This window comes from Tamandua tetradactyla, chromosome 6, assembly GCF_023851605.1.
Source record: "Tamandua tetradactyla isolate mTamTet1 chromosome 6, mTamTet1.pri, whole genome shotgun sequence".
Taxonomy (NCBI): domain Eukaryota; kingdom Metazoa; phylum Chordata; class Mammalia; order Pilosa; family Myrmecophagidae; genus Tamandua; species Tamandua tetradactyla.
In genome coordinates, this window is record NC_135332.1 from 74432521 (window position 1) to 74458190 (window position 25670).

The following is a 25670-nucleotide window of genomic DNA, read 5'->3' on the forward strand; positions in this document are numbered from 1 at the left end:
CACACACCTATCAATTCTAGGTAAAGTACAGCCCTAAATGTGAAACACTAAATAGTAATGTTATAGAAGATAACATAGGAGAATATATTCATGCCTCTGGGGTAGAGCAAGATTCCTAAATAGGGCATAAAAAGCAGCACCATAAAGGAACAGACTGATCAATGCATTTGTGTTAAAATTAAGCCCACCAGAAGACATCACTCAAAGAGTAAAAGGAGGTAAAGATGCAGAAGAGATTTGCAACACATAGCCAACAATAGACACATATTCAGTGTTTACAAATCCTTCAAATCAATACGAAAAAGACAAGACAACCAAATGAAAAATGAGAAAAGGACATGAGCTGGCAAAAGAGTATCAAAAGGCCAAGAAACACAGAAAAGATGTTCAATGTTACTAATACATAGGGAAAAGCAAATAAAAACCAGAATAGGATATTCTACACACACTGGAGGGGCTGGAATAAAAATGACTGCACTGAGTGTTGGCAGGGATGCAGAGTGACTGGCCCATTCCATAAACTGCTAAGGGGAGAATGAACTGGTACACATGCTTTGGAGAACAGTCTGGCACTTTCAACAAAAACACAACGTGGATCAATAGACACCTGGCACAAAAGAACACATACTACATGCTTCCATGAACATGAAAGCAGGCCTGTGGGGTGAGGGGTGAGGGCAGAGGAGGTTCTGGAAGGCTTCTGGGGAACTGGATGGGGTCTACCAGATGTCTGCTTTGTAATGAGCTGCACACTTGCAGGCAGTGGAATTTCTGTATGGGTTATATTTCAATTTTTTTAAAAAAAGACAGTATTACTGGGACAGGAAACAGCACAGTGAGACAAGGCATCTTACCAGTGGTTTCAGCCCTGGGAGGTGTGTTGGTTTGTGTATCAGCAGAAGGCAAGGACATCTTTGGAGGATCTAACACATCTTCTAATTGTTCTTCCAGTGTTTTAAATTTATGCTTTAGATTTCGTATTTCTGCTTCAAGGGCCAAAACATAATCTGCCAAAAAAAAAAAATGTATATATACATATGTGCACACACCCACATTTACATTTCCCTGTTTGTTGTCGTGGAGGTGTGCCACTCACACCCCCACACCTGCCGACTGCACCTTTCCTCTTCTCCATCCCCCCCTCGCACATGTCTCCACGCAGCCCCACTCTCCGTGCGTGCCTGACCAGCTCGACCTCTGTGCTCTCCAAGGGGGTTCAGTGATTGGCAAATACTTGAACTGACCTCAACCCCTGTGTTTTTAGATATAAAAAGCATCTATGAATATCTTGAGTCCTGGGCCACATTAACCCTGTGTCCACCCATTCACAGCCATCGCTGGTACCCATGGGCCAGGCATGGGTGGAGCTGTGCCACGACACCTCTGGAGGAAGGGCCTGGTACCCCACCAACCACCTGGTGTTTCACATGCTCTTGGGCTTTCAAGCCCAAGACTTGGGTTTTTACCTATGTCAGCTACACATTCTTTACTTTTTTCCTCTTTCCATTTTACCAGTAAAAGTTCTTTACCTTATATTAAAACTTTTCTTGGAGGGAAAGTAGCTGTGAAGTCTTACAGCAAGTTATTACAGGGGATTTTAAAGTATAAGACTCTGAAACTAACTCTACTCTGAACCCAGCAAGGATCTATCCTAGGGCCTCTGCTGTTCTTTCCCTGTCCCTCTACTTTCTTCCCCCTACCTCTCTACCCAGCCTCCCTCTCCTTGCCTTCCTCTCCCCTCTCCGCCTGCACTCACCAGGAGTAGCAGTGTGTGTTGCACTGTTCAGACCAGGCTGGTTGGTATAGGGGGTATCTCCACCCAGAGGGGCAGAAGGAAGAACTGGATCACTGAGAGCTTCCATTTCCTTCCGCATCTGCGCAATAGCATTTCGCAAGCTTGTGTTCTGCTCTTGTAGCTGCTGGATCTCACTAGATGGAAAACCTTTACTTATTTCTTCTTCGTGATGTCTTAGTAGTGACTGTTAAATTTAAAAAATAAATGATGATGGCTACAAAAGAACTAAAGGTTCCCTTCTCATCTAGGTTGGCCTCATTGCCTTCTCTGCCTACTCATTCTGCCCCCGTCTCCCACCCTCCTTGTCCCTGTTGCCCACCCTCTGTCCCTGTCTCCTACCCTCTCTACCCTGCCTCCCACCCTCTGTCCCCGCTTCCCACCCTCCCTATTCTGTTATTTGCCTCGCTTTGAGCTATGGTGCCTGCCATTCCTAAAGCAGTGCTCTTGGGGTGCAATGACCCACCTTTCACATGACAGAAGTATGAAAATTCTTTTTTCTTCTAGGTTATACAAAAAAAAAATGACTAGCCTTTTTCACAGGAAGCTTGATTTGAAAAATTTAGGGATCCTTTCTTTCAGTGAAAAAGCCATTAGTAAATCTCTGTAATACCTATAATAAAAGTCAGCTAACAATCAGTGTTGGCAAGGGGGTGGAGAAATTGGAGCCCTCACGGACTGCTAGGGGATATGAAGTAGTTCAGGCACTGTGGAAAACAGTTCAGCAAATCCTCAAAAAGTATTTTTGACTTACTATCCGACCCAGCAATTCTACTCCCAGGTATACACCAAAGAGGAAAGAAGACACATCCATTCAGGCAAAGACTTTTAAGTGCATGTCCATGAAGCACTATTGAAATAGCCTCAAAGTGGAAGCAACACAAATGCCCAACGACTGATGCATGGACAAACAGGGTGTGGTCTATCCATACTTGGATATGACTTGACCATAAAAAGGAATGGAGAAGTAATACACACTATAGCACAGAGGAAACCTGAAAACACTGTACTCAGTGAAATAATACCTACTCCATGCGTTCGTCAAGAAAACTGAAAAGGCAGGATGAAACTCTCAGCTCCAAACTCCTACTCTCTGGCCAGGCTGAGGGCCTCAGGCTCTGCCCAGGCCACCCTCTGCCAAGTGCCTGTCCTCTTCCCAGTGCTAAACCACCCCAGGGATGGGGGTAAATCTACTTCTTCCACTCCGTCATCTACAGTCATCCCAATCCCAGCATCCTGAGTAGCAGTAGCAGCATACATGAACCTCAGTTTGACCACTCTAAAAATAGGGTAATGGTGCCACCCCACTCAACAGTTATGAGGCGAAGGGATGTGGAAAAGCCCTGGAGCTTGGGGAGCAACAAGCAAGCATTCATTTCTCCTTCCTCCCGCCTCCTCTGGGTCTGAGTTCACCATGGGCCAGTCCTTCGGAGGCCGTCACCAGTGAAGGAACCAGCTTCCTCCCCCCGAGGCTGCCCAAGGCCAGAGCCTGTCCTGGGACACAGGTCACCCCAAGGGCTCAGTGCAAGCCACCCAGCTCTGCACGCCGCCAGCTACGTGGCTACACTGTTCCAGGATTTGCAGCCCTCCTGGCATGTGCTGGCTGCCCTGGGCCCAAGGAGGGGCTTCTGAGCCACAAGACTGCAAGCTGGGGAGGGGACGACGCAATTGGGATGTGAACTCCCCTTGCGAGTTCAGAAACGAGACACGCTGCAATAATATTGGCAAGCCATCTAAATGGCCATAGACAAGAAGATGGCAATTCTGACATGGTTAAGGATAAAATGCACAGTCACTTAAATTATGATTTTGAAGAATTTTAATTAGACGACAACATTTATAGAATTTCTGTGAAAAAAAGGATTGAAATGATGGAGCATGACCTCAACTATACAAAGAGCATGCCCCCAGGAACTCGTGGGATTTGTAGAGCTAGACAGACATACGGGCCAGAAGGAGCATACTGGAAGAGGTCTGAATCCTTCTTGATAGGTACCCGCTTATGGCTGTGGGATTGCCAGGCGCCCGCAATGGCCCTCTCCCTCACCTGACTACCCCCACTCCACAGACGAGGAACTGACACTTGGGCTAAAAAAGTTTCCCAAGGGCAACAGGTGCAGCCAAGCCAGCCCTGGACTCTATGTTCCACCCCACGGTCAAACAGGAACGTGGCCACCCACGCAGCTGGCTAGGCCCCAATTGGCCCACACATCTCCCATTCGGTCAGGCTCCAGCCTGCCAGCCCCACACTGTCTGAGGATGGCCTCCCTGCTCCCGGAACTCCGGGCTACAGAGTGGCCAAGCTAGTCCTCAAGACCATGGTGCTTCACTCCACTGCTGAGATTGCCAAAGCCACAGAGCACTTCTACCCCCAGACTGGGCCGCCCAGCCCACTCCTGCCTTCCCCAGGCTATGCCAATTGCAGGCTCCCCATTGTCCCTTCAGCCTCTCCAGCCCAGCTCACACCTGTGCTCACCCTCCCCAGAGGAGCCCCCACACCCACCTCTGCTGGCACAGTCTCCATGACACCTGCACCTGGCAGCACGATACATCCTTAGGGGCCCCTTCCAAACCCTCTGGGTGACCCCACCTTGCGCCTTCTCCATTGCACACAGGGGTGACAGCACCCATGTTGCAATACAACACCGTGCTGAAGAGTGAAGCCTGGGGGAGCACCTGCCACCCCCCAAGGTGTTTAACTGCATCTGCCCCCACGGTGGGGCCGTCCCTCCCTCCTGGGGCTCACCCTCCCCTAAAATTCCCTCCCTCCTGGGGATATCCCTTTCCTGGGCCACCCTTTCTCGTGAGGCCCCTCAATGAAGCCTTCAGGTGCTTCCTGCACTGGCCGCTGCCTGCCCAGCTTCAGCATATGGATAGGGCCTCTGCAGCTCACAGCCCCGTGTTTGCTGAGAGGCCCAAACTCTCCACAAAACAACAGCACTCGTGCCCAGGAGGCTGGCTGTTGGCGTCCACAACCCACCTGGAGAGCAGGAAGGCCAGGTGTTTTGCCTTTACCTGCAGGATCCTCTTTCATGCATCTCTCCTAAGTGTCATCAGCCGGAAACCAGCAGAGCACTGTGCACCGAGGCCTGGTTTGGCAGCACCAGCAGACTACTGAAAGACTAAGACTTTCTCTTAATTCAAGCTCCTGTTTACACATGGCATTGGGGTGGTGGGGAGGGTGCTCCTATTTCTTCTCTGGGGATTGTGACAGGGTCAGAAGTCAGAGAGCATCCTATGTTCTGCTCCAGCCCTAAAGCCCCCACTGGCCAGGTCCCTGGTACATGATCAAAGACATAAGCTGTCCAGACCTTGCAGGACGGTGGGGGCTGACAGTCCCTGACCCTGAGCCCACCATAAGGCTCCTGTTTATTTAACAAAGAAACTAGTCAGCTGAAAGGCCGCTGGCTAGCTTGGGTGGCACCTGGAAACTGTCTTCTTTTAACTGTCTGCCAGAAGGGAAAAATGCAACAGAAAAACTTCTGGGGACAACTGAAGGAGAGGGACCATTTGCTTTCTCTCCCCTGTGTGGCTGTGAACAGTCACCACACATCCATCCCCGCATGACCAAGGGACACTCACTGCACATCCAGCCCATTCCAAGAGTGTATGTTGTGTGTTCCCAAAGCCAGTAAGCTGTATTAGGTTCTCCAGGGAATCAGAACAGACAGCAGATTGGATAGATAGATGTAAATACTTATCTGTGACTATTTTGAGACTTGGTATAGGAATCGACTTACGTGACCAAGGGGATTGGAAAATTCAAATCCTGTAGGGCAGGCTTCAAGCTGAGAACTCCATGAAGGTTTCAATGAATTCCCCGGGAGAATCCGGCTGGCAGAAGTACATATGGAAAGTCTACCTTTTAACTGATGAAACCCTCAGTTCACCCTCTAAGGCCTCCAACTGGCAGCATAAGATTTCTCTCACTGTTGAAACCAATCTCCTTTGTTGATTGTAGATGCAATCAGTAGTAGATGCAATCAACTAACTGATTATTTAAATCCAAGAAACAGTCTCACAGTAACCATCAGGCCAGTTTGTGCTTGACCTTACAACTGGACACCTTGACAAAGTCCAGCTGATGTGAGATCAATCATCACAGGAGGCAGGGGGTAAGAAGACCGTTCTAGTTTGAAAGCTGATGGAATTCAATATACCACCAATAGAACAGCTTTTAAAAAGGGGAATTTGTTAAGTTGCAACTTTATAGTTCTAAGGTCATGAAAATGTCCAAATTAAAGTAAGGCTATAGAAATGCCCAATCTAAGGCATCAAGGGAAAGATACCTTGGTTCAAGAAGTTTGATGATATTCAGGGTTTCTCTCTCAACTGGAAAGGCATATGGTGAACATGGTGACATCCGCTGTCTAGGCTTCTTGTTTCATGACGCTTCTCTGGGGACATTTTCCTTCTTGATCTCCAAAGGTCTCTGGCTGCGTGGGTTCTCGTGGCTCTAAAGGTCTTTCCAAAATGGCTCCCTCTTAAAGGGCTCCAGTAAGCAACCCCACCTTGAATGGGTGGAGACACATTCCCATGGAAACCATCTAATCCAAGTTACCACCCACAACTGGGTGGGTCACACCAACACAGAAACAATCAAAAAGCTCCCACCTAGCAATACTGATTGAGGATTAAAGAACTTGGCTCTTCTGGGGTCCACAACAGATTCTAATGGGCACAAGGACCAAGGGGCCATTGTGGCTGGAGACCATGCCCCAGTACCAGCTTTGCTCCCTGGGATCCATGGAACATGTTTTCCATACCATCTTGATGCTGGAAGCTCCTGGAGGGCTTCGGAGCTAGACCCTCAAGTTTCTGACCTGACAGGTACCAGGGGCCCAGGAACCAGCAACCTCTCCAGGCAATTGTGAGGATCGGCCCCGTTGGGGAACTACTTCAAGGAACCCCACACAAAAAGAACTAACCACTGCCTGTGCTGGCTTTTATGCAAGTCTGGCTTCCCAGCATGTGTGGATGCCACTTTACTAGGATGAACACAGGGTCATACTCAGGTGCTCAGCTCCCAGCACTCTTCACCCTGTGTAGAACATGGAGGGAGTGGACATCAGCCTTGGAGGGCCTGTCACGCCACCTTTGCCCTCCTAAAGGAAGTGCAAATCTCTCCTCAGTGAGGACAAGATGCAGGTCTTCACATTTGGCTGGCAACAATTTAGCACAGACACTGGTGCAGACAACATTCAAGGTCACAGCCTGGAAACATGTTTAGCATCAGTACTAGTTTCCTAGGGCTGCTATAGCAAATTACCCAAACGAAGGAGCTTAAACTACAGCAACTGTGATTTTCTGCCCCCAGGGGCGTAAACTGTAGCAACTATAAATACTCTGCCCACTCAGGAGGCTCCAGGGAAGGCTCCTGCTGGCTTCCTGCTCTGGTGGCTAAAGCAGTCCTGGTGTCCTTGGCTCGTGGACGCATCACCGTCCCCCATGTCCCTGAGTCTTTACAGAGCTCTATAGAGGGACACCAGTCACTGGATCTAGGGCCCGCTTACCCCACCTGGCTTCATTTTAATAGCTCTGAGGTCCCACAAAGACAGTTCAGCCCAGGCCCTGACCTGCCTGCTTTCTTCTCCCTGAGGGCTGATGGGGCAAGAAGGAGGGGCAGAGGACAGGGTGTGGCAGGGGAGCACAGTCACACCCAGAGAGAATTCAGGGGCTCCCCTGCCTTGGACACCTGGACAACTAAGCTTTTATAAAGAGAGAGAGATCACTGAATTGCCACCACTGGCCTCACCACCTAACAAGGTTGTGCTGAGTGAAGCCACTGCTGGTTTGGAGAGCAATACCCTGTGCTCCATCTGCAGCTCATTCCCAGGGGCAGATTCTGCAGAACGCTGGTGACATGGCTTTCCTAACAAGCCTGGTACACTGTGGGACACTGAGATGAGACCATGAGCACATGAGGTGGTATTCAGCTGATGTGCTGACATTCACTGTCATGCTGAACTCAGGTCCACATCCACATAGCCCCATTCAGGTGGAGCCAAGTAGAGGTGGCTCCAGGCAGCTCCAGGCAGCATTCTGGAACTGGTTCCTGTGGGCAGGGCAGGGGCCGGCCCAGCTGACGGACAGGAACAGCATGCACCATTCAAGGCCAAGGCAGCAGGAAGTGAGAATGAAGGGAGAAGTGGCCGCTGATATAGTTTCTGCCCACTCAGGCACGACAGGTGAAAGTGCGTCTCTAGGACAAAGTTCTAAGTTCTATTTCTTTGCATTAATGAGAGACCCAACCTTCAATTATGAAAAACCCCTCCTGTTACACCATCTGATGGTTCATTTTGGATGTTTTGCAGCACAATGAATTTTCCAAAATCAATCCCACAAACAAAGCAAGTGCAATAGGACTCACTGCTTCTGATTTAAAAGATGAAGCCTATCCGAGACTGCACAGTCAGAAAGGATGGAGGAAGCAGCTGCATCCTGACCCCCAGCTCACCCCTCTCCCCATGAGCTGCACCATGCTCTGAGTGCCAGCCTTCCCGTCACCCACGCTGTCCCTACCAGGGGAGCCTGCCACCACCCACAAGCCAAGTGCATCTCCCTCCCAGGCTTCCCTGCATCCAGTCTTCATTCACTCCCTATCTTTTGATAATTCTCATTTATGTCAAAGATACAACCACAAAATGATTAACTTAGACAATATGCAATAGAATTTAGAATTTTCATGAGAAAAAACAGCATTTCTGAGCTCCTCCCATCTCTTAGGACAATAGTTGTTAAAGAAACAAACATACATGAATGACCAGGTACAAATGTTTTATAGCTGGTGAGCTCTGGGTCTTCACGCAGGCTCCCACAGTGTCCCTGGAGGAGACCGTGTCTCCCCAGACCCTCCACAATCAGCCAGGTATGGACAGAGGGCTTGAATCGATGGGGGGAGAGGACAGGGCAGGGAGTGCCTCTGGGGGCAGGGGGCAGAACCAACAGTAAAGGGGTGCAGGGATCTTTCTGGGCGACAGAAATGCTCTCTGACCTGGTAGAGATGTGACTTGCAAAACTCACTGCCCTGCACACATTAGATATGCATTCCACTGTGGGTAGACATACAGTATTAAAACAAGAAAAAATAAATAAATAAAAGAAGGGAAAACAAAGGTCACAATTCTCGCTCGCGTGCCAGCCCTTCCAGCTCTCTTTCGCCCAAACCTTTCTCTGCCCCTCTGAGCCCCTCTGGGGGTGGACCCAGCTCTGCTCCTGACCAGCTGGGACGTGTCAGGCAAGCTGCTGCCCTGACACTGACCTGGAGAGTTAAGAGTTAATGAGTCGATATGAGATGGCGCCTTAACAACGTGCATGTTTTAGTTAGTCCTCCAGAACAACTACTAAATAACCAGAAACAGTACAGAACACCTCCTGGGGCCACGTCAGTGACCAGACACACAGTCTGGACCAGCTGGACCAGCTGCGAGCACCCCCCAGAACCATGAGTTCCCAAAGCTGCGGCGGCAAGTGCCCCTCCCCCACAGGCCACTTCCCAGAGGGGAAACGAAAGGACTTTACCAGCAGCAGGGACTGGGCACAATCAAACGCCAATTGTGGAACTAATTAACAAATTCTGACTACTAAAAAAATAGGCCCCCAGCTTAGGTGAACCTGATCAAAGCGGAGGTTGCTCATTTTTGCCCCGGCACCAAGGGGGCAGGACTGATGGAAAAAGGGGGGAAAAAAAAGAAGGAAACAGAAGTTTTTTTGGCTGTGTATCTACAAAGGTTTGATAGCCTCTGGATACAGCGGCAGGACTTTTCAGGCTGGAACTGCCCCAGGCATAGGCAGAAGTGAGCTCTTTTGGGGGCTTATCTGGAGCCTGTGCCTTCCCCAGGGGAGGGGTAAAACCCCACACCCAGGTGGAATCCCTCCATCAAGGAATTCAGACACCAGGGCTTGGTAATTTGAAGCCATTAAAACCAGCCTACAACTTCTCCTCTGTCTCCACCACGCCCCCAGCAGGGAGAGTCTGCCAAAGTTAAAGGTGCCGCATCATCTTATGCTGGTGGTACCTGCAGTCAGACAAGCGCACACACAGGGCAGGATAAGAAAAACAGAGTCCAGAGACTTCACAGGAAAGTCTTTCAACCTTCTGGGTCTCACTCTCAGGAAAAACCGACGCAGGTGACTCTTTCCTTCTGATAAGAGGCCAGTTTGGTCTGGGAAAATCTGGCTGGGGTCAATAATATCTAAGTAGGCCCTCCTAAGTGTTGGGGGGAAGGCACCACACAAGCAGGGCAAGAAACAAGAAAACAAGAACTGAAAAATTCTCCTCTGTTAAACAAAACTTAAGCTAAAGGTCCAGATAAAGCTGAACGGAATGTCAAAGAACAGATAGACAACAAATTCATCCAGCAAGAAAACCCTAGATAAAAGAAGTGAAAGCAACCTCCAGAATAAACTAATTAAGGTAATTAAATGCCTAGACGCCAGCAAAAAATAACAAATCACACTAGGAAAATTGAAGATATGACCCAGTCAAAGGAACAAACCAGCAATTCAAATGACATACAGGAGCTGAAACAATTAATTCAGAATGTACGGACAGACATGGAAAACCTCATCAATAACCAAATCAATGAATTGAGGAAGGATATAAAGAAGGCAAGGAAAGAACAAAAAGAAGAAACTGAAAGTCTGAAAAAACAAATCACAGGACTTATGGGAATGAAAGACAGTAGAAGAGATGAAAAAAACAATGGAAACCTATAATGGTAGATTTTGAGAGACAGAACATAGGAGTTCTGAACTGGAGGATGAAACATCTGAAATCCGACAAGAAACAGAAACTATAGGGGAAAAAATGGAAAAATATGAGCAGGGACTCAGGGAGTTGAAAGACAATATGAAGTGCACAAATATACGTGTTGTGGGTGTCCCAGAAGGAGAAGAGAAGGGAAAAGGAGGAGAAAAACTAATGGAGGAAATTATCACTGACAATTTCCCAAGTCTTATAAAAGACTTAAAATTACAGATCCAAGAAGTACAGCATACCCCAAAGAGAATAGATCCAAATAGACATACTCCAAGACATTTAATAATCAGAATGTCAGAGGTCAAAGAGAAAGAGAGGATCTTGAAAGCAGCAAGAGAAAAGCAATCCATCACATACAAGGGAAGCCCAATAAGACTATGCACAGATCTCTCAGCAGAAACCATGGAGGCGAGAAGACAGTGGGATAATATATTCAAATTATTAAAAGAGAAAAACTGCCAACCAAAAATTCTATACCCAGCAAAATTGTCCTTCAAAAATGATGGAGAAATTAAAACATTTTCAGACAAAAAATCACTGAGAGAATTTGTGACCGAGAGACCAGCTCTGCAAGAAATACTAAAGGGAACACTAGAGACAGATACGAAGACAGAAGAGAGAGGTGTAGAGAAGAGTGTAGAAAGGAAGACTATGAGTAAAGGTAAAAAGAAGGAAAATTAGATATAACATATAAAATCCAGAAGGCAAAATAGTAGAAGAAAGTACTGCCCATGCAATAAATAACACTGAATGTTAATGGATTAAACTCTCCAATCAAAAGACATAGTCTGGCAGAATGGATTAAAAAACAGAACCCATCTATATGCTGTCTCTACTCAAAGGACACGAGGCCAAGGACATAAATGGACATTTACACACCAATGTTTATAGCAGCATTATTAACAATTACCAAGAGATGGAAACTGCCAAAATGTCCATCAACAGATAGTTGACTAAACAAACTGTGACATTTACATAAGATGGAATATTATGCAGCTGTTAAGACAGAATAAAGTTATGAAGTATGTAACAACATGAATGGACCTTAAGGACATTATACTGAGTGTGATTAGCCAGAAACAAAACGACAAATACTGTATGGTCTCACTGATATGAACTGACATTAGTGAATAAACTTGGAATATTTCCTTGGTAACAGAGACCATCAGGAGATAGAAATAGGGTGAGATATTGGATAATTGGAGCTGAAGGGATACAGATTGTGCAACAGGACTGAATATAAAATCTCAGAAATGGACAGCACAATATTACCTAACTGTAACACAATTATGTTAAAACACTGAATGAAACTGCATATGATAATGATAGAGGGAGGAGGGCTGGGGCATAAATGAAATCACAAAGAAAGATAGATGATAAAGATTGAGATGGTGTAATCTAGGAATGCCTAGAGTGTATAATGATAGTGACTAAATGTACAAATTTTAAAAATGTTTTTGCATGAGGAAGAACAAAAGAATGTCATTACTGCACTGTGCTGAAAATAGATGATAATATTTTAAAATTTCAACTAATGTGTGAGACTAAAGCAAAAAATGTTTGTTTGGTACAAATCTGTACTTTGACTAGTGCATCTCCTAATATAACGTATGTAGATAGTTGATTGAACACCTTAAGTACATGGAACTTTGTATAGGACATGAGATTTTGTTGGTTTGTCCAGGTGATGCCCTGATGAATCCCAGAGTGATTTGATCAGTGAGTGGAAAAGTATTTGCAAAGTCCCCTCCGGGGAATGGTGAGAACGGGGGAAAACTCAACTTCCCCAAGTTGAATTCTTGATATTCTCACAAGCAGTGTGGACAACCAAAGCTATAGGCTGAGCCCCTAGTCTTGGGGTTTGTTCATATGAAACTTAACCCCACAGGGGATAGGTCAAGCCTACTTAAAATTAAGCCTAGGAGTCACCCCCAAGAGAACCTCTTTTGTTGCTCAGATATGGCCTCTCTCTCCAGCCAACACAACAAGCAGACTCACCACCCTCCCCCTGTCCACGTGGGACATGACTCCCAGGGGTGTGGATCTTCCTGGCAGCATGGGACAGAAATCCCAGAATGAGCTGAGATTCAGCATCAAGGGATTGAGAAAAACTCTAGAATGAGCTGAGACCCAGCATCAAGGGATTGAGAAAACCTTCTCAACCAAAAGGGGGGAAGAGTGAAATGAGACAAAGTGTCAATGGCTGAGAGATTCCAAACAGAGTCAATGGCTGAGAGATTCCAAACAGAGTCGAGAGGTTATCCTGGAGGTTATTCTTATGCATTAAGTAGATATCACCTTGTTATCTGAGATGTAATGGAGAGGCTGGAGGGAACTGCCTGAAACTATAGAGCTGTGTTCCAGTGTCCATGTTTCTTGAAGATGATTGTATAATGATATAGCTTTCACAGTGTGACTGTGTGATTGTGAAAACCTTGTGTCTGATGCTCCTTTTATCTACCTTGTCAACAGATGAGAGGAACATATGGAATAAAAATAAATAATAGGGGGAACAAATGTTAAAATAGATTTAGTTTGAAATGCTAGTTATCAATGAAAGGGATCAGTAAGGGGTATGGCCTGTAAAATTTTTTTTTCTGTTTGTTATATTTTTCTGTTGTCTTTTTATTTCTTTTTCTGAATTGATGCTAATGTTCTGGGAAATGATCAATATGATGAATATGCAACTATGTGATGATATTGTGAACTGCTGAGTGTATGTGTTGGGAATGTTTGTGTTTCTTGTAATTTTTTTTAATTAATAAAAATTTTTTTTAAAAATAAATAAAAAATAATAGGGTAAGCAAAAAAAAAAAAAAGGAGTTAATGAGTCGACGCATATAGAGTTATTAGGACAGACAGAGCCCGCACAGGGCAAGCACCCAACAGTTGTCAACTGCCAAACAAAACAGAGCTATGGAAAAGGAAGACCAGTGGAAATGACCTGTTGTAGCTGTTCTGGGGCACTGGGACATGATTACACATTAGTTGCCTGGCATCATGCAGTTTCTGGATTTAGGAGTTTTAGAGGCTTCAAGTGCTAACAATATAGAGACGACTCTGAGTACATATTCATTTTAAGTCTTTCAGGCGTCAGACCCCTTGTTTGTGCAGCCTGTCATTTTCCAAGGGCACTAGAGAGAGGTCCTAACTCTGGTTTGGCTCTGATCCCCCACTGCTGTGGAGAGAATTAAAGGGTGGGTAGGGGGATTCCCAGGGGCCCAGAAGAGTGACAGCAGAGGGCTCTGACCTGCGTCTCCTTTTCAGGAAGGAGCCCGTGTGTCCTCAGCGAGTGCATGGCCTGGTCTCTCTCAAGGGTCAGGGCCCTCAGCAGCACCTCCCTGTCACGCAGCGTCCGCTCCATCTCCTCGAGTCTGGCAGCCATCTAGGGGACAAACACGGGCCTCAGCTCATCCGTGGATTACTGGGGAGCAGGTACAGCCTTCAGCACAGGGAGCCTGGCCTCCCTCGTTTCCCAAGGGAGGGGCCAGCAAGTATGCAGGCAAGAGGTGCCACACTGAGTCCTGGAGCACAGGGGGCGCAGTGATGGGCAGCAGCTCCTCCACTAAGGCCAGGCCCAGGCAAGATGCTCATGCCTGCTGCGCTCCCAGCACTTGCACAAGGGAGGTAGAGCTCTTGTCCTCAACAGTGCCAAAAACAAAAATGTTTTTTCCTCCTCAGTTGGAAAAATAGTTACTGATGCATAAAGCACTGTAAAAGGCTGGCAGGCTTGGCTGGACACATTTTTACTACTGTAAATTTTGTCGTTTTACATTAGGCTGCTCAGTGAGGTTTAGTGTTTTTGAACTAAAAAAATAATTTGATGAGAGCCCAAACCCATGCTGCCACATCCCTGTGGGTTGTGCCCATTCTTCCATCTGCAGAAGGAAATCTGGCAAGAGTCTCTGGGATGGAGCCCCCAGTTCTGACACCCAGACCCAGTGGGACCTCTCCCACCTGGTCCTTGGCTGCAGTCAGACCCTGAATCAAAGTCTCTGATTTGTGGTATTGGCTCCTTTCCACATCGTTCCAGCGGCGCTGCCAGTCCAGCTCCAGCTGTACTTTCTCACGCCCCAGGCTCTGCTCCCTCTCGATCGCCTGGGACAGCTGCTTTTTATACCTAGGGAGATAAGAAAACGACTGAATGTGGATGTTTTCCTCAGGTCCCATGGACATGGGAAGAAAAGAGTAGAAGAGAAATTCACAACTGATAAGAGACATCTGTGAACAACCTACAGCTAACATAATTAACAGTGACAGACTGAATGCGCTTCCCTCGAAATAGAGATCGGTAAAACTAGGAAAGGAAGCCTGCTCTCACCACTTTTGTTCAAAATTATCATGAAGGTCTGAGCTAGGCAGTCAGGAAAGAAAAAGATTTCAGAGGCACACGGACAGGAAGGACACAGCAAAATTTTCTTTATTCCACATGATATGATTGTTCTTCATAGAAAATCTCATGGAATCTAAATTACCAGAATTAATAAAGGAGTTTAGCAAGGTTGCAAGATACAAGGGTAAATGAAAAAAAAAAAAAGGCTTTGAAAACAAAATTTTAAAACTATCATTTACACAGTGTTCTAGTTTGCTAGCTGCCAGAATGCAACACACCAGAGATGGATTGGATTTCAATAAAAGGGGATTTATTTTGTTAGTTCTTCAGAGGAAAGGCAGCTAATTTTTCCACTGAGGTTCTTTCTTACATGGGAAGGCACAGGGTGATCTCTGCTGGCCTTCTCTCCAGGCCTCTGGGTTCCAACAACTTTCCCTGGGGTGATTCCTTTCTGCAGCTCCAAAGGCCTGGGCTGAGCTGGGAGTGCTGAAATGAGGTATGCTGAGCTGCTTGGGCTGTGCTATATTGAGCTCTCTCATTTAAGCATCCAGCCAACTGAATCAAACATTATTCATTGCAGCAGGCATGCCTCCTAGCAGGTGTAATCAGCAACAGATGAGGTTCACACACCGTTGGCCCATGTCCACAGCAATAGATATAGACACCTTCACCTGGCCAAGTTGATACCTGAACCTAACTACAACACAAAGCATCCAAAAATATTTCTACTTAGGAATAAATTTAACAATTTCCTGTGCAAGAGCTGTACAGTAAAAACTGTCAAATAGGGCTGAGAGAAATTAAAGGGGACCTACAGAAATCGAGAGCCTACACTCTACCAACCAATTTTTAAGAGTAAAAGAGACTTCTGGGAAGATGGCTGACTAGGGTAACTCAAGATAAGCCCTGCTCCACGGAAAAGTTAGAGAAGGGACAGGAGGGCGATTGAAGCAGCAATTCAGGAGTGCTGCTGACCTGGGAGAGCCTTCTGCACCACATGCGGCAGCCCTGTTGCAGAGGCCGAGGAACTGAGGGGCAGAATCTGGAGCCTGGTGTGGAGGTGCAGAGCAGTGGAGAGCAGCAGAGCCCGCAGGGGTGCACAGACAGGAGCACAGGACTAGGAAGTAAGCCAGGCCATGTTCCTTGGGTGCACCACCCCCACCAGTGCAACCTCATGATGGGTGACTCATCCCACACCCCATGCACCCGAACCCCATCATCTGCTCCCATTCCCCAGGCTCCAGTGCCCTCACCCCACCAGCCCCCAGTGCACATACCTGCTCCACACCCCCACCCCAAGAGCAGCCCAGCCTACCTCTCCTGCACCCCTCCTGAGCACTACCTCCCCTCCATGATCCCTGCAGGCTATACCAGTGCATAAAGGTTGTGGGCACTGACCTCCATACCTAGGCTACCCTGCCCCCCACCCCAGCCCTAGTGTTGCAGAGCCTCACCCCACCCTCTCTGAGCTCATGCATCCAGTTCACAACACTCCCATGCACATGCATGGGCCCCCAATCATGTCATTCAGCTCTGGGAACCGCACTTTACAGCAGTCATAGAACCACACATGCACACAGCCCTCAGCCTCACTTCCCAGCTCTGAGAAAGTGCCAACCTGCATAGCTGGGTCACATCTGCCCCAATCCATGAAAGTGTAACACCACCTGCTGCCACAGCTCTACACATGCACACAAAGGGCCCCGTGCCTTAGACGAGCGCATACCGGAGTTACGTCCCCCAGACCGGTGAACCTGCACAGCTACATCCTCCCTGGCCGCTGGGCACCCACATTCACAAGCACCAGCATAACATCCCCAACCTGCGCCCATACCTGCCCAGAGACAAATCACCATACTGAGTGCCCCACCCCATGCCTTGCTCCCTGCTGTACAACCATCCCACAAACACAAGGCCTTAAACTACTGAAAGAAATCAACTCCCAAAGTAAATCAGTCAAGATATTTACATGCCACACAGACAACAGATCATTAAGCATATCACAATGCCTAATGACCAAATTAAAACATTAGAGACACAAACGTTTGAACAGCTAATCAAAGATGTTCATACAACTCTACTTAATAAAATAAGTGGGATAGCAAATGACATAAAGGAGATCAGGAAGACAGTAGAAGAGCACAAAGGGGAATTTGAAAGAATAAATAGAAAAATAGCAGAAATCACAGAGATTAAAGACTCTGTTGACCAAATCAAAAACATACTAGAGGCACACAATACCAGATTTGAAGAGACAGAAGAAGTGATATAGAGGACAGGATAATTGACATCGAGTACTCAAAACAGCAAATGGCAAAAAAGATGGGAAAAATTGAATGGAAACTCAAGGAAATGACAGGCAAAACAAAGCATACAAATATAAGAATCATTGGTGTCCCAGAAGGAGAAGAGAGGAGTAAAAGGCTAGGAAGAGTAGTTGAGGATATTACGGGGAAAACTTTCCAACTCTCACAAAGGACATAAATATACAAGTCGAAGAAACCCAAAGAACTCCAAACGGAATAAATCCAAAGAGGCCTTGCCCAAGGCACACACTAATCAGTCTGTCAGATGTTGAAGAAAAGCAGAAAATCCTGAAAGTGGCAAGAGAAAAACAATCTACTACATACAAGGGAAATCATATAATATTGAGTTCAAACTACTCAACTAGCACCCCGGAGGTGAGAAGACAGTGGTATGATATATATTCAAGATCCTGAAAGAGAAAGACTTCCAGCCAGGAATTCTGTACCCAGACAAATTGTCCTTCAAAATTCAGGGAGAGATTAAAGTTTTCACAGACAAAGAAGTCCTGAAAGAATTTGTCAACAAGAGACCAGCCCAAGAAGAAATACTAAAAGGAGTTCTGCCAGCTGAAAAAAAAGACAGGAGAGGGAAGTCTGGAGGAGGGCACAGAACTGAAGAGTACCATTAGGGTAATTTAAATAATACAAAGAGAAAGAGGGAAAAGAATATACAGATCTGACAAATAAACTACAAAAGATAAGATGGTGGAATCAAGAAATGCCTTTTCAGTAATACCTTGAATGTTAATGGATTAAACTCAACAATTAAAAGATACAGATTGGCAGAATGGATTAAGAAACATAATCCAGCTATATGCTACTTACAAGAGACTCATCTTAGACACAAGGATACAAATAGATTGAAAGTGAAAGACTGGAAAAAGATTTTCCCTGAAAGTTGTAACCAAAAGAAAGCAGGAGTAGCTATACTAATATTGGACAAAATAGACTTTAAATATAAAGACATCATAAGAGACAAAGAAGGACACTATATACTAAATAAAGGGTCAATTCACCAAGAAGATATAACAATCATAAATGTTTATGCTCTCAATCAAGGAGCTCCAAAGTATATGAGACAGACATTGGCAAAAGTGAAGGAATCGATAGATGTTTCAATAATAATAGGAGACTTCAATACACCACTCTCCTCTAAAGACAGATCACACAGAAGATCAACAATGAAATAGAGAAGTTAAATAACTTGATAAATGAATTAGCCTTAACAGACATATATAGGTCACTGCACCCCAAAGTACAAGGTTATACATTCTTCTCTAGTGCTTATGGAACATTCTTCAAGATAGATCATATGCTGGGACACAAAACAGGCCTCTATAAATTTAAAAATATTGAAATTATTCAAAGCACTTTCTCTGATCACAATGGGATGAAGCTGGATCTCAATAACCACCAAAGAACGAGAACACTCACAAATATATGGAGATTAAATAACACACTCTTAAACAACCAGTGGATCAAAGAAGAAATTTCTAGAGAAATCAGTAGCTATCTGCAGATGAATAAAAATGAGAACACAACGTATCAAAACTTATGGGATGCAGCAAAGGCTGTGCTGAGAAGGAAATTTATTGCCTTAAATGCCTATATTAAAAAACAAGAAACAGCAAAAAACGAGGCCTTAGCAGCAAACCTGGAGGAACTTGAGAAAGAACAGCCAACTAACCCCAAAGCAAATAGGAGAAGAGAAATAGTAAAGATTAAAGCAGAGATAAATGAATGGGAGAATAAAAGAACAATAGAAAGAATCAATAAAACCAAAGTTTGGTTCTTTGAGAAAATCAATAAAATTGATGGGCTGCTAGCAAGACTGACAAAGAGAGAGGATGCAAATAAACAAAATCAGAAATGAGAAGGGGTTTGTTACCACTGACCCTGAAGAAATAAAAGAAATCATAAGAGGATACTATGAACAACTATACGCCAACAAACTAGACAACTTAGATGAAATGGACAAATTCCTGGAGACACACAAACAAACTACACTCTCAGGAAGAAGGGGCTCTCCACAAACCAATCACAAGTAAAGAGATCCAAACAGTCATCAAAAATCTCCCTAAATACAATTGCAAAGAGATGGAAACAGCCAAAATGTCCATCAACAGACGAGTGGCTAAACAAACTGTGGTATATACATACGATGGAATATTATGCAGCTTTAAGACAGAATAAACTTATGAAGCATGTAATAACATGGATGGACCTAGAGAACATTATGCTGAGTGAGTCTAGCCAAAAACTAAAAGACAAATACTGTATGGTCACACTGATGTGAACCGACATTCGAGAATAAACTTGGAATATGTCATTGGTAACAGAGTCCAGCAGGAGTTAGAAACAGGGTAAGATAATGGGTAATTGGAGCTGAAGGGATACAGACTGTGCAACAGGACTAGATACAAAAACTCAAAAATGGACAGCACAATAATACCTAATTGTAAAGTAATCATGTTAAAACACTGAATGAAGCTGTATCTGAGCTATAGGTTTTTTGTTTGTTTGTTTGTTTTTACTATTATTATTACTTTTATTTTTTTCTCTATATTAACATTCTATATCTTTTTCTGTTGTGTTGCTAGTTCTTCTAAACCGATGCAAATGTACTAAGAAATGATGATCATGCATCTATGTGATGATGTTAAGAATTACTGATTGCATATGTAGAATGGTATGATTTCTAAATGTTGGGTTAATTTCTTTTTTTCCGTTAATTAATAAAGAAAAAAAAAAGAATTTAACAGGAAAAAAAAAAAATCTCCCTAAAGGGAATGGTATGTATAATTTTTTTTTCTGTTTTCGTTTTATTTCTTTTTCTGTTATCTTTTTATTTCTTTTTCTGAATTGATGAAAATGTTCTAAGAAATGATGAATATGCAATCATGTGATGATATTGTGAATTACTGATTACATATGTAGGCCGGAATGATCATATGTTAATGTTTTTGTTCATTTATTGTTAATTTTTTTTAATTAAAAAAAAATCCCTAAAAAGAAAAGCCCAGGGCCAGATGGCTTCACAGGGGAATTTTATCAAACATTCCATAAAGAACTAACACCAATCCTGCTCAAACTTTTCCAAAAAACTGAGGAAAAAGGAACTCTACCTAACTCATTTTAAGAAGCTAATATCATTTTAATACCAAAGCCAGGTAAAGATGCTATAAGAAAGGAAAACTACAGGCCAGTCTCCCTAATGAACACAGATGCGAAAATTCTCAATAAAATATTAGCAAATAAAATCCAACAGCACATTAAAAGAATTATACACCATGATGAAGTGGGGTTTATACCAGGAATGCAAGGATGGTTCGATACAAGAATATCAATTAATGTAATACAGCACATTAACAAATCAAAAGGGAAAAATCACAGGATCATCTTGATTGATGCTGTTATATATATAACCTGATATTTAGAGATAAGAACGAAGCCAAACAGGCTGGGGTTAAAGTAATTCAGAACATAGGAGTAAGGAAGACAGTGTCTATATTTTAGAACAACACATCCCCTTTTAGACCAATGGAAGAAAGGTTTATTTGATCTTGAACTGAAATTTTCTGTACTGCATAATCGAATTCAACCTATCTGTATAGCTCATTTGAACAACTGAAACACAGGAAGCACAGAATAAGAAAGCGGTCCTTTAATCCTGTATAGGTTATTGTAATGCCTGGAAACATCCTTGTCTGCCAAAGCTGACAGAATGCAACACACCAGGAAAGGAATGGCTTTTTAAAAGGGGAATTTATTAAGTTGCTAGTTTACAGTTCTAAGGCCAAGAAAATGTTCCCAATTAAAACAAGTCTATAGAAATGTCCAATCAAAGGCATCTAGGAAAAGATACCTTGGTTCAAGAAGGCCAGTGAAGTTCAGGGTTTCCCTCTCAAGTGAGAAGACACATGGCAAACACAGTCAGGGTTTCTCTCTAGGCTGGAGGGGCACATGGTGAACACGGCGTCATCTGCTAACTTTCTCTCTTGGCTTCCTGTTTCATGAAGCAACCCTGGAGGCGTTTTCCTTTTTCATCTCCAAAGGTTGCTGGCTGGTAGACTCTGCTTCTCATGGCTATGTCATTCTTCTCCGCTCTCCTTGAATCTCTCTCATTCTCCAAAATGTTTCCTTTTTTATAGGATTCCGGTAAACTAATCAAGACCGACCCAAATGGGTGAGACATATCTGCACCTAATCCAGCATAACAACCACTCTTGATTGTGTCACATCTCTAGGGAGATGATCTAATTACAATTTTGAATGTTCAGTGCTGAATAGGGATTAGAAGAAATGGCTGCCTTTACAAAATGGGATTAGGATTAAAACATGGCTTTTCTAGGATATATACATTCTTTCAAACAGGCACAATCCTAGAGTATATTAAGCAGATAATCAAAAGTATTGTCAAAGTCCCCTGAGAGAGGAGAGAAAGACTATGGAACTATTAAATCTTACCATCAGGGAATCCTCTGATACTGTGTAAAACTTTAGGGACACCCAAATGAATAGGCCATGCCCTTGATCATGAAGCTTACTCTTGTGAAGCTTAAATAGGTAGTGGAGAAGCTTAGACTACCTATAGGCATGCTTAAGAGTTATTTCTAGAGGACCTCTGTTTTTGCTCAGATGTGGCTTCAGTCTCTCTAAGCCCAATTCTGCAAGTGAAATCATTGCCCTCCTCCCTATCATTTTATATTACCATCAGAAATGTATGAAATATATTCTGAATTCTGAAATACATCATGTCCAGGGAGGGGTGAAAACCTCCCTGGCAATGTGGGAGATGACTCCCAGGGATGAATCCAGTCCTGGCACTGTGGGATCAATAATTACATTCTGACCAAAAGGGGGAAAAGAAGTGTAATTAATAAAGTATTAGTGGGGCAGAGAGAGTTCAAATAGAGTAGAGAGGCTACTCTGGAGGTTGTTCTTATGCAAGCTTCAGGTAGACCTTGCTACCTGCCACAACCTGCCAACTCCCAACCAGGACAATTCCAGCCAATCCTAAAGAACACTTAGGGCAATATATAAGATTCCACAAGGGTTCCACGCACTAGAGTAACTTTCCAGAAACCTGCAACCTCCAGATGGGTCCCTGGTCCAGATAAATCCTGCAACCTAGTCCAGCTTCTGCAGAACATCAGAGAATTTCATCTCCCTACCCCATATTAGTGACAGACCATTTTAATATTAAAAATTTAGAATTGCCATAGCCCAAACAATCCCAAAGAGAGGTACAGAAAGATTCAAAGGTGATGGTGGAATTATACATAGAAGATAGGACTTAACAAATAGATACGAATGCTGAATCATTACACTGATATCTCTTTTAGTCTCCAGTATTTTAGAGCACCTAGAAGTAAAAACCTAAAATTGTGAAATTGTAACCCATGTCAAACTCTGAAATATGTTCTACAACTAATTGTGGTGCTATGCTTTGAAATTTATAGCTTTTTTGTATATACGTTATTTTTCACAAAAAAAAAAAAGAAGGAAAAAAAGTCGATTGTGATGGTGAAAAAATATTTATGCCATCTAGCCTCCTATATTCTGGAGCAGCTAGAAGGAAAACTCTGAGAGGATTGTATGGTAGCCCATGACAAACTCTGGGATCTGTCCTGTAACCACTTATTGAGCACTATTGCTTTTTCATTTCTTTGCTTTGTATATATGTTATACTATACAATAAAAAAAGTTAAAAAAAAAAAAAGTGAGTAAAAGGTTTGACCGAAAGGTACAAAGAAAAGATATATGAAGGGCTAGTAAGCTCCTGAAAAGATAGCCATTTCATTAGTCATCAGAGAAATGCATATTAAAACCATGAGAGACAGATACACTCAACAGAATGGTTAAAATTAAAAAACTGGTAGTATTAAGTGTGATCAAGGATTTGGTACACTTGGGACTTTCATACATTTCTGACAGTAATATAAAATAATACAACCACTCTGGATGATAGTTTTCCACTTTCTTATAAAGTTAACCGTTCCCTTAACGTAGAACCCAGCTATTTCTCTCGTAGGGAATTACCACAGGAAAATGAAAAATATGCTCCCAGAAGACTTGGACGTGCATGTCCAGAAACTTATTTAGAATAACCAAAAACCGGAAATAACCCAAATGTCCATCAAGAAAGTAAAGGCTAAATATATTTTGTTATATATCCAAACAACCAGGAACTGCTGAGCAATAAAAATGAACAACCTGAAGGCACTACATATTCGAGTCTCAAAGTGATGGCAGAAAACCAAAGAAGCCACACCCAGGTGGCATCTTACAGGCTCCATCCAGGTGAAACACTGGCCTGTAGGGGCAGAAGGCAGAGCAGTGGGGGCTGTGATGACAGCAAAAGGGCCCTGGGGACTCCTAGGGCAATAACGAGCATTACATGTTGACTGGAGTTCTGGCCACACAGGTGTGCACACCTGTCTAGACGTTCAACCGCACTTACAGTAGATATTTTATTATATTTATTATAGATCATTCCTCAATAAGGTTGACTTTTACATGTACACGGTAACAAATACAATATTAATACTTTTACCCAATTCAAACTGGTGAGAAAAAGCACTGAGGCATTCAGGTAAAAAGCATAAGGAGGCAATTCTTATACAGGGTCACACAGGACTGAACAGCACAAAACATTCTCACAGCCCCTGGCACAGATGGAAACACTGCTTCTCAGGAAAATTGTACTAGTTTTTCCTCTCACTGGTAGAAATCTGGCAATGTCATCAAGAACTGATCCACCAATTTTACTCCAAGGAATCTAATCTAAGAAAATAATATTTATCATGGCTTTCTTTCTAATAGTTAAAAATCAGAAACACAGCAAAGGAATGGTTAAATATGGTACATCCGTTTCATGGCATATTTGCAGCCATACGAAGCCACAATTTCTGTGAAACTTTTCATGAGATGTAAAAATGTCATGACATGTGCAGTGACAAAAGCCGACTTTAAAAGTCACTGTGTCCCTAAAGAACACCTAGGGCAATGTATAAGGTTCCACAAGGGTTCTATGTACTAGAGTAACTCTGCAGATACCTACAACCTCCAGATGGGTCCCTGTAGTCCAGATAAGTCCTGATACCTAGCTCAGCTTCTCCAGAACATTAGATAGTTCTATCTCTCTACCCCATATTAGTGACAGACCTTTCCAATATCAAAAATTTAGAATGGCCATAGCCCAAACACCCCTAAAGAAACAGATGGAAGGATCAAAGGTGATGGTGGAGTTATACAGAGAAGATAGGATTTAACAAATGAATATGAATGCTGAATCATTAAATCTGTTGTTTCCAGTATTTAAGAGCACCTAGAAGCAAAAACCTAAAAGTGTGAAATTGTAACCCATGTCAAACTCTGGAATATGTCCTACAACTAATTGTGGTGCTATGCTTTGAAATTTATAGCTTTTTTGTATATGTTATTTTTCACAAAAAAAAAGAAGGAAAAAAAGTCGATTGTGGTGATGAAAAAATATTTATGCCTTCTTGCCTCCTATATTCTGGAGCAGCTAGAAGGAAAAACATGAGAGGATCGTGTGGTAGCCCATGAGAAACTCTGGGATCTGTCCTGTAACTACTTGTTGAAGAGTGCTTTGAAAACTATTGCTTTTTTATTTCTTTACTTTATATATACGTTGCACTACACAGTAAAAAAGTTACAAAAAAAGAAGCCACTGTGTCATAATATTTTAATATTCTTTCATTAACAGTTACAAATGTACCACACCACTACTGTGGGTCAATAGGTGGGGCTGGGGGGAGGCGAATAAGGGATATGGGAGGATTTGGGTTTTACGTTTTATTTTTATTTCCTTTCTGGAGTAATGAAAGTATTCCAAAATTGATCATGGGGATGTATGAACAACTACGTGATAATACTGTGAGCCAGAGATTGTACGCTTCAGATGGTCTGTACGGTGTATGAGTGTCTCTCAATAAAACTGTATTTAAAAAAAGTCACTGTGCCTGTAGCTTGTCTATAGGAGGCCATGCAGGACTGAGCTCACCTTCACCCAGACAGGACGAGATGCAAGGGGATACCCACGAGGCCCAAGCAGGAGCATATGTGGCGACTCTGGACGCCTTTCCTCCCTGTGCTAACATTTTAATAACAATCATGGGCTTCTCATCCTGGGAACTCATAATGAAAGAGCAACATTACCTGCAGCCTGCCACCCTTCCTGCACAAGCAGCCATCCCACGACTTCCTGCGCAGAGCATACTACCCTCCATGGCCCCTGATGCTCACCACCTTCCCCGCTGTCCCCTGACCCCAATCCCCTGAGCGCTTTCGCATCTGGCTCTGGCCTTTCTCACCAGCATGTGATCTGTCATTGGTGCTGGTGGCTGGAAGTCCCTGGGGGTAGGGATCCTCGGCCTGTCACCATGTCCCAGCCCACTCGTTACCCCAGGCGTGCCACAACACCCGTCCCTGAGCCTTCCTGTCTCTAGGCTG

At 43.9% G+C, this 25670-nt stretch overlaps 1 protein-coding gene across 8 annotated transcripts in view; it reads right to left on the reverse strand.

The window, feature by feature from the left end:
* The window catches only part of CCDC57 (coiled-coil domain containing 57), a 185889-nt gene that overhangs the window by 89066 nt on the left and 71153 nt on the right, over positions 1–25670 (reverse strand). For all 8 annotated transcript variants that reach the window (XM_077166276.1, XM_077166275.1, XM_077166274.1 and 5 more), the window contains 4 exons: positions 14511–14673; positions 13804–13938; positions 1757–1979; positions 855–1007 (listed from right to left, as the gene is read on the reverse strand). In XM_077166276.1, the coding sequence (XP_077022391.1) occupies positions 855–1007; positions 1757–1979; positions 13804–13938; positions 14511–14673 (674 nt within the window). The remainder of the gene's footprint in view (positions 1–854; positions 1008–1756; positions 1980–13803; positions 13939–14510; positions 14674–25670) is intronic.